Source organism: Stenella coeruleoalba (genome assembly GCF_951394435.1).
Source record: "Stenella coeruleoalba genome assembly, chromosome: 20".
Taxonomy (NCBI): Eukaryota; Metazoa; Chordata; class Mammalia; order Artiodactyla; family Delphinidae; genus Stenella; species Stenella coeruleoalba.
The window spans coordinates 43464340-43473723 of NC_137166.1; the positions used below are offsets into that span (position 1 = coordinate 43464340).

The 9384-nt window shown below is 57.8% G+C and overlaps 1 protein-coding gene across 1 annotated transcript; it reads left to right on the top strand.

Moving 5' to 3' along the window:
* Positions 1-2117: 2117 nt before the first annotated feature.
* LRFN3 (leucine rich repeat and fibronectin type III domain containing 3) lies at positions 2118-8868 on the top strand. Its single transcript, XM_079907666.1, has 3 exons — positions 2118-2846; positions 4414-5850; positions 8240-8868. Exons 2-3 carry the CDS (start codon positions 4430-4432, stop codon positions 8703-8705), a joined length of 1887 nt encoding a protein of 628 aa, XP_079763792.1. The 5' UTR covers positions 2118-2846; positions 4414-4429; the 3' UTR covers positions 8706-8868.
* The last annotated feature ends 516 nt before the right edge of the window (positions 8869-9384 follow it).

Here is a 9384-nt window from a genome sequence, read left to right on the forward strand (position 1 = left end):
CTGAGCCCCAGTTGCCCGAAGAGGTAACCCATTCCTCGTCTGCACCTTCTATTAACTTTGTTCCTCCTCTGCCTCACTCTTCCCCCTCCCTCCCTTGCCTATTTCCTGGGGCCATACACCAAATCAGCCAGATCCTCTGAATTCTTATCCCAGTCTGTTTGGGATTGTCTCCAAGTATTTTCCTCTATCTCCCCCACCTCCACTTCTGCAGCGTCTCTGAAATTTCTCACCATCTTTCTGAGCTTCTGAGAAACCGTATCTGCTGTGCTGGGCCAGGAGCACTGATGAACTTTGCTAATGATTGGGAAAGGTGGACCCTAGAGCTGAGTTAATTTTGGCTGCAATTTTTCAATACACACAAGTGGAAGGAGCCAAAAGTCTGTTCTGAAACCTTCAGCAGAGCTAGGGATGCCAGGGTGGATGTGCATTCATGCCCCCGCCCCCAACAAGGTTACTTTACTCCTCTGCTCAGTTGGGGGTTCCCGGGGGTGGTTTTTGATCAGGTCCCCCCAGGGTAGGGCCATGACCACAAGCCAAGGCTGTGCCCCCTTCGGACGAGGGTTTGCAACAGATTAAGTCCCCCACGCTGCTATAACCAATAGCAACGTTCCCAGCGAGGCTTGTAGACCACGGCCCACATTCCTCTTCCTGCAACACCATCTGCCAGGAAACATGTGGAACCCACCCCCCTATCCCCTCCTCCACTATCCTCCACAAGCATCAGCACAGGAAGACACCACTCCTGGTGAGTCATGTGTTAGTACAATTCTAGTAGGATATTCTGTGGGGCAGTGGACCTGAGTTGGGGAGAGGGGAAGGCAGTGGACATACTTTTCTGGGTCAACCCAGCCAACCCCCTGCCTCTCTCCCAATTCCTAATTTCTCCTTCCTCCATGGGATATCTGGCCAGTGTATCTTGAGGTCTAGCTCTAAATCCAGAGGGCACAGGGTCTTGGAGCCAAGTTTTCCCCTTGCAGCCAGGGCAAGGAGTCTTGGGAAGGAGCAGAGTCTCCCCTCTGGCCTGAAAGATCAGGCTTGTTGCTGGGCAGGTTTCAAGAAAGGAAACTGCACCTGAGGGAAGGACATCCCAGAGAGGTGGTGCTGAGGCACGGGGACAGAAGGATACAGGCTTCTGTGGGGGCCGGGGGCTCTGGGATGGAGAACCACATTCAAGGCTGTGAATGAGAACCGGACACACACATATATACACGTACCCATCCTCATAGCTGAGTTGCCCCAGGTCAGTCTGTCTCTGTCTCTGTCTCTGTCTCTCTCCCATTTCTCTGTCTCTCTGACTTTATCTCGATCTCTAACTTGTGCTGTCCCTTGTCTCTCTTTCTCTTTCTGGGTCTGTCACTGTCTCTGTATTTCCATCTCTCCTTGAATATGTGTGTCTCTTCCTATCTCTCTGTCTCTCTATCTGCCTCTCTCTCATTCTACTCCTCTCTGTCCCTCAATCTAAGCCTGCCTTTTTATCTGTCTTTCTCTATCTCTGTGTGTCTCTCTGTCTCAGTCTCTGTGTCTCTCTCTATCTCTCTGACTCTCTCTTTATCCAAGGATTCTCCCTCCGAAGCAAAGCCAGAACTACTCCGTGAGAGGTGAGGCCAGGGGCGCGCCTTTGAGGGAGGGGACCTGCCTACACCTTTAAGTGCGGGCGCGCGCGGGGCCTGCGCCTTTAAGCACGGGCGCGCGCACGGCCCTGGGTTCCCGGCGAGGAGGCCTCGGGAGCGCCCGGACCCGGCCCGCCTGCCCCGCACCTGCCCGGCCCCCGCCCCGGCCCCGGCGGGGGAGGGGTCTCTGAGCGCGGCCCCTCCCCCCTGCGCCCCGGCCTGTGCTGCGGTGCCCCCACCCCGCGTGTCCGTGTCTGTCCAGGCCTCGCCCCACCCCGGCCCCCGGGGCTGCCTGGCCGCCCCCCCGCCCCCACCGCAGCCGCCCCCCTCCCTCTGGGCCAGCCCCCGCCGCAGCCCGGGAAGCAAGTCGGGACGCCGCCACCCCAGATCCAGGACCCGCACCCCGAAATCTGGGGCCTGCACCCCGAGATTGGCTCCAGAGATCTGGAAGCCCAAGCCTGGGAGCCTGATTTGGGGCTGGGACCCCAAGACCTGGAGCCCGAACATCAATATCTGGGGCTGAAATCTCAACATCAGTCCCTGGGACCCCAAGATTTGGAGCCTGAACCCCAAGAATTGGAATATGGACCCCAAGATTTGGAGCCTGAACCTCAAGATTTGGCATCTAAAACCCCAGATCTGGAGCTGAACTCTGAGTTCTGCGCCTGGGACCTTGAAATCTGGGACTGGATTCTCATTTCTATACAGTGGAACCCACTATCTGGGACCCCAACCCTGAGACTTTAGGCCTCAGATCCCAAGATCTGAACCCTGGCATTCCAAAGGGCCTAAACCTGAGTTTGGGCCTGAAGTCCTTGCTGCAAACCCGAATACTGAAATTTGGGGCAAATCTTGACTCAGAGCCCCAGTATCTGAACCCAGCACCCCAGTATTGGATCCCAAGACTGGGCTTGGGACTCAGAGCTTAAACTCTCCATTTGACTGTTGAGTATCCCAGGACTGGAGCTGGGAGACCATGACTCCAAGCAACCCCAACTGGGGCCTGGGTCTCTAAAACTGGACCCTTAGGGGCCCAGTATTTGGAGATCTAGGACCCAAAGTATCAAGGATATCAAAGTATCAAGACTCCGTGGCCACAAATCTGAGCTGAGACACAACAGACGGTCCCTCTCCAGAGGCCTTGGGGACAGGGAAGGAATGACCAGGCACCCCCTCCAGACCCCTGACCCCCTTGGAGCTTGAGGACTCTGCTCCCTGGGGTTGCTTCCAGCTCAGGTAAGACTACTGGGAGACCCCATGGTGGGGAGGGACTTGGGAGGAACTTTGTGACTGGGGGTGGAGGTAAGGATTACCAGGTTCCCCTGGGCACCTTTGGAGTTTCCCCAGGAAACAAATATCCCCTCACAAGGGTCTGTCTCCAGCTCCTGCTCTGCTTCAAACACTCTCTGGACATTTGGCCAGCCCTGCCCCTCTCTAACCTCCTCTTCCCCAGTTGATGGCATCTCCAGGTCTGTGACCCACTCACCACCACCCCCTCCCCCCCCCCCCGCCGGCTCTCCAGCGTCTTCCTACCATCTGTCTTATTTGATCATCTCCAGCTGCCTCTCCTGTCCACCATTCCGCTCTCCAGTCTCCTTTCTCTGCCTCTCCTCTCACTGACCGTCTCTATTCACCTCTCCTCTCTCTGATCATCTTTGACACTTCTGTCCACTGTTCTTCTCTCTGGCTACCTCTGGCCACCACTCCTCTCAGTGACCATCTCTGTCTGCCTCTTCTGTCTTTGATCATCATCTTTAACCCCCCTGTCCACAGCTTCTCTCTCCAGCCACCTCTGTCTACTGTTTCACTCAATGACCACCTTTGACATCGCTGTCCAAGGTACCGCTCTCTAATCATCTTTCAGCAGCTCTCGTGACCGTGTCTACCCCTGACCCTAAGCCTTGACCTGTGACTGTCTCTGACCATCTTTGACCTCTTTTTCTACCACTCTTCTCTCCAGCCGCTTCCATCCATCTCTCCTCTCTGACTTCCTTTATCCGCCTTTCCTCTCTCAGACCATCTTTCACCATCTCTCTTGCCCTCCACCCACTCCTGACTCCAGCTGCCAGTCTGTGACCATCCTGGCCTTTATTGACCACCTCTCTTCTCTCTGTCTCTCTTGCTCATTGGTGTTCTCTGATCATTTCTAACATCTCTGGTTGCCTTTCCTCTCTCTGATGACTTCTCCCCACACCCATCATCCTAACCAGCTGTCCCATGTCCAGCTGTCTCTGACATGTCTGTCCTCTCCTCCTCTCTCTGACTGCCTCTCTGCCTTTTGACCATTTTGGACCATCTTTGACCATCTCTCCTGGATCTGACCACCCCTGGCCACTTCCCATCTCTGTCCACTTCTGATCTTCTTGACCATCTCTAACCACCTCTCTTCTCTGGTCACGTCTGGCTACTTCTAATCATTCCCACTACCCTGACCAACTCTTGTCTCTTTGGCCATCTCTGAGTATCTCTCTGACCATGTCTAAAGCTCTCTGGCTTACCTTCTATACCCACCTTGACTACTGATCCTGTTCTCTGACTGTCGCTCACTGTTTCTAATCACCTCCCTTCCCTCTGACCATCTTTGCACATGTCTGCTCCCTGGGTTCCCCTGGGAAACATCTCTCTGAGTCTTTGACCGTCACCTCTGGCTTTTGATCTGTCTGACCAGTCCTCTCTCTGACCATCTTTGACCAAGTCTTCTGCTCTGTGACCTTCTCTTCTGGTCTCAGACCACCCCAACCCCCTTTAGCCCCCCCCAACTTCTGGCCTCAGCCCGCCCTAACTCCCCCCTTCTTCCCTGCAGGCCGCCCCTGCCCGCGATGGCCGTCCTCCCTCTGCTCCTCTGCCTGCTGCCGCTGGCCCCCGCCTCGTCTCCACCCCAGCCAGCCACACCCAGCCCGTGTCCCCGCCGCTGCCGCTGCCAGACACAGTCCCTGCCCCTAAGCGTGCTGTGCCCGGGGGCAGGCCTTCTGTTCGTTCCACCTTCGCTGGACCGCCGGGCGGCCGAGCTGCGCCTGGCGGACAACTTCATCGCGACCGTGCGGCGCCGTGACCTGGCCAACATGACGGGCCTGCTGCACCTGAGCTTGTCACGCAACACCATCCGCCACGTGGCCGCCGGCGCCTTCGCTGACCTTCGCGCCCTGCGCGCTCTGCACCTGGACGGCAACCGGCTGACCTCGCTGGGTGAGGGGCAGCTGCGCGGCCTGGTCAACTTACGCCACCTCATCCTGAGCAACAACCAGCTGGCAGCGCTGGCGGCTGGGGCCCTGGACGACTGCGCTGAGACACTCGAGGACCTCGACCTCTCCTACAACAACCTCGAACAGCTGCCCTGGGAGGCGTTGGGCCGCCTGGGCAACGTCAACACGCTGGGCCTCGACCACAACCTACTGGCTTCCGTGCCCGCCGGCGCCTTTTCCCGCCTGCACAAGCTGGCACGGCTGGACATGACCTCCAACCGCCTAACCACCATCCCACCCGACCCACTCTTCTCCCGCCTGCCGCTGCTGGCCAGGCCCCGCGGCTCCCCCGCGTCCGCCCTGGTGCTGGCCTTCGGCGGGAACCCCCTGCACTGCAACTGCGAGCTGGTATGGCTCCGGCGGCTGGCGCGGGAGGACGACCTCGAGGCCTGCGCCTCCCCGCCGGCCCTGGGTGGCCGCTACTTCTGGGCTGTGGGTGAGGAGGAGTTTGTGTGTGAGCCCCCCGTGGTGACACACCGTTCGCCGCCCCTGGCCGTGCCTGCCGGTCGGCCAGCCGCCCTGCGCTGCCGGGCAGTGGGCGACCCCGAGCCCCGTGTGCGCTGGGTGTCACCCCAGGGCCGGCTGCTGGGCAACTCGAGCCGAGCTCGCGCCTTCCCTAACGGGACGCTGGAGCTGCTGGTCACCGAGCCGGGCGATGGCGGCATCTTTACCTGCATCGCGGCCAATGCAGCTGGCGAGGCCACGGCTGCTGTGGAGCTGACCGTGGGCCCCCCGCCGCCCCCCCAGCTAGCCAACAGCACAAGCTGCGACCCCCCGCGGGACGGGGATCCTGATGCCCTCACCCCGCCCTCTGCTGCCTCGGTCTCTGCCTCCTCCAAGGTGGCTGACGCCGGGCCCCCTACCGACCGTGGCGTCCAGGTGACTGAGCATGGGGCCACAGCTGCTCTAGTCCAGTGGCCAGATCAGCGGCCTATCCCAGGCATCCGCATGTACCAAATCCAGTACAACAGCTCAGCCGACGACATCCTCGTCTACAGGTGCAGGGTCCAGGCGGCGGGCAGGTTGGGTGGGGGAGCGAGGTGGAGGGAGGGCTGGAGGAACACCTACTGATACCCCAGGTTGCAGCACTGGAAATGAGGCTGCAAGGTTACAAAGGCAATCAGACAGCAGAGGTAAAAGAAATCAGGCAGAGAGGGTGAAAGAAATCTGGCAACAGGGGTAAAAAAGAAAGAAGGCAGCAAGAATAAATACTAATCAGGACAGAAGAGTAAAAAGATAATTGGGGGTGGGGGCAAAGTTGAGGGGATACAAACCAACTTAAGTAGTAAAGAGAAGCTGGGTATTTCCAGATGACAGGGCTAGACTCAAGCCAGTCTGCAGGAAGAAAAAGAGATCAAGCGGGAGAGTACACAGATCATGGGAAAAATGCAGTGAGGCAGCCTGGCTGCAAAGGAACTCAGACCAGAGGCTAAAAGGAAAACGGGGGAGGACGTTACATAGAGATTAGGCTTTGCGTTCGTGCAGTGCGACCTGCTCCATGCGTTTGGAGTTCCAACGTGGTGACATCTCAACTTTTGGTTTTCTAAATCAAATTAAACCTAGTTCAAGCTCCACCTCTGGGTGAACAGGAATGTTCAGTCGACCACTGCTGGGGGCTCCCTTCTCCCTTCTCTTGTTGCAAACACAAAACTTGGGGTTTACGCACTCCAAGAGGCGGGTTACATAACTTCTGCCCCCAAGCCGGAGAGCACATGGAACATCTGCTGTGGCCACATGTGGTCACTAGTGGGCTGTCATCCAGATGTGCTGACACATCCGACCCAAGTCCAGGCTTGCATGGATGCCTGTGGATGGCTCCCTGTTCTCACTGCCAGGCTGGGCCAAGGGTACAGTCCCTGACACCTGGCTGCAGAGGACTGGGCCTCCCAAGGCCTGGGGTCTTCACCTTGTAAACCCAGTACCTGGGTTCCCTGTGCCTCCCCAGAAGCCCAAACCTCAAAAGATAGTCACTTGATTTCCTTTTCAGTCCCGGAAATCCAACGAGCTTTTTCCACTCCCTTTCGTAGACAGTGGTACTCAGTAGATTCCATGGAGGGCCCACCCCTGAAAATCACACAAGTCCTATCTACCTTGCCTGTCAGGGGACGGGACAAATGCTCTCCGAGATCATCACCCTCCTAGAGATAATCATGGAGTTCCCTCATTAAAGCAGTTTAAGAATAAAACAGATTATAAAACAAGTTAAATCTGCAACAGGGCGCCACGCTACAAAAGGAAATATAGTGGAATTGGGTACTAAGGGTAAAAGGGAATGGGAAAAATAAGGATAAATAGAAAGCAGGCTAGAGAGATAAAAGAGAATCGGGACAGAAGTGGAAAGAAATAAGGCAACAGGGAGAAAAAGAACTCAGCAGTGATGACTGAGGCACATCAGTTTAATGAAAATGGAGCCAGATGACAGGACTCACTGGAAAGCAGGCTGTGGGTATGGTAATAATAACACAGCAGCGGCAGCGGGGCTTGGGGGACATTCATTGGCAGGTTAGAAGGAAATCGGGCATCAGCAGTATGGGGGGATCGGGTGGTTAGATTAGAGAGAATTCTAGGTTTAACACTAGAGGAAGGTCAGGCAGCTGGAAAAGGGAAACCAGGCACCTGCTGGAGGAAAGTAAGAGGAGCAGAGGGAAATTAGGTGAAGGTCTAGAGGGAGACTGGGAGGTGGGATTAGAGGGAAATTGGATGGGCGTGGGGGGTGGTGTGGCTAGAAGGAAATGGGCATCCGGTTAGAGGGATACCAGACAGCATTAGAACAAAACTGGGTGCTGAGTTGGAGAGATGTCTGGCAGTAGGGCTGGAGGGAACTCGGTGGTGGGCTGGCGGGAAATGGGGTAGTAAACTGGAGAGACTCGGGCAGTGAGCTAGGGGAGAGTAGGGTGGGGGGACCAGCGTGAAGTCAGGCAGGAGAGTGGAGAAAAACTGGGCAGCAGAGCTAGAGGGAACTTGGAGGTTGGTGGGAAATTGGGGGGCAGTGCAGGATGGGAACCAGGCAGTGGGGTATAAAATGAAACCCCACATGGGGGGCAGTGGGGCTAGCGGGAAGCTGGGCAGCAGCGCAGAGGGGAAGCGGGCAGCGGCACTAGAGGGAATTTGGGCGTTAAGGCCACAGGGAGATCACATGGGTATTCGAGCAGTGGGAAAATGAGAGGGTGGGCTCGGGTGAAACAGGCTAACAGAACGGGGGGATATTGGGCAGCTGACGGGTATCAGACCAAAGGGAATTCCGGTAGTGGTTACAGGGAACTCAGGGGCTAGGATGAAATGAGACAGTGGCCTGGGGGGAAATCCTCCAGCTCGGAGGGTTGGGGCAGAGTGCAGGGTGGGTACTGGGCAGCCGGAGGCCTGACTCCCACCTGTCTGTCCCTCCAGGATGATCCCAGCCGACAGCAGCTCCTTCCTGTTGACGGACCTGGCATCAGGCCGCACCTACGATCTGTGTGTGCTAGCCGTGTACGAGGACGGCGCCACGGGGCTGACAGCCACACGGCCTGTGGGCTGCCACCGCTTCTCCACTGAGCCAGCGCTGCGGCCCTGCGGGGCCCCGCACGCACCCTTCCTGGGCGGCACTATGATCATCGCACTGGGTGGTGTTATCGTGGCCTCGGTACTGGTCTTCATCTTCGTGCTGCTCATGCGCTACAAGGTGCACGGTGGCCAACCCCCGGGCAAGACCAAGGCACCTGCGCCTGTCAGCAGCGTTTGCTCCCAGACCAATGGCGCCCTGGGCCCCACGCTGGCCCCGCCGGCTCCTGAGCCGGCCGCACCCAGGGCCCACACCGTGGTCCAGCTGGACTGTGAGCCCTGGGGGCCCAGCCATGAACCCACGGGACCCTAGCTTCGTGCCCACCTCTATGGCCCTTCTGGCTCCAGGGGTAGCAGGACCCGGACACCCTGTGGGACCTGGCTTCAGACTCACCAAATTGCTCACGGTTTTTAAAACTCTGATGGGGAGGGTGTCGCGGGCACCGGGACACAACAAGAAAGTCCTATTTTTCTAAGCTTGGGCCTGGGCCCTTGCCCTTGTCTCTGTCTGTTGGGGCTGGGGGATCGTTCAGGGGTCTGGAGCTGGGATGCCCCCTCTGGGGAGAGAACCACCCCCCAGTTCTGTCTGAAGTCCCTGGATGAGGTTGAGGATGGTTATCCCTTTAACCAACAGACAGTCCTTGAGTGTCCTCTCTGGGCCTGCCCTGCGCTGCGTGGCGCTGCAATGCCTCAGGCAGCCCCCAGCCCTGCCCCTCAGACAGTGATAGCTCAGAGCGAGCGGAGCCGTGGTGAGGAGGGAAGCCTAGGAGACTGCAGGAGCCCAGAAAAGGTGCCGGTCTCAGCCCAGGGTGTGGTCAGGGAGGGCTTCATGAAGGAGACGTGATCTGAGAATGGCGTCTGAAGGAGATAAATGGGCAAAGAGCAGTGGGAAAGGTGTTCCAGGCAGAGGGACAGCCCAAGCAAGGGCTTAGGGAGTGCCAGGCACTGGGGGTGCCGTGGTAGAAGTGAGGCAGGAAGGGTGGGCAGGGTTC

What these genes read in the sequence shown, in the direction of transcription:
- LRFN3 (XM_079907666.1), top strand. Translation starts at nt 4,430, where the DNA reads ATGGCCGTCCTCCCTCTGCTCCTCTGCCTGCTGCCGCTGGCCCCCGCC. An exon ending in GACGACATCCTCGTCTACAG is followed by an intron (nt 5,851 to 8,239) that starts GTGCAGGGTCCA and finishes CTGTCCCTCCAG; the next exon opens with GATGATCCCAGCCGACAGCA.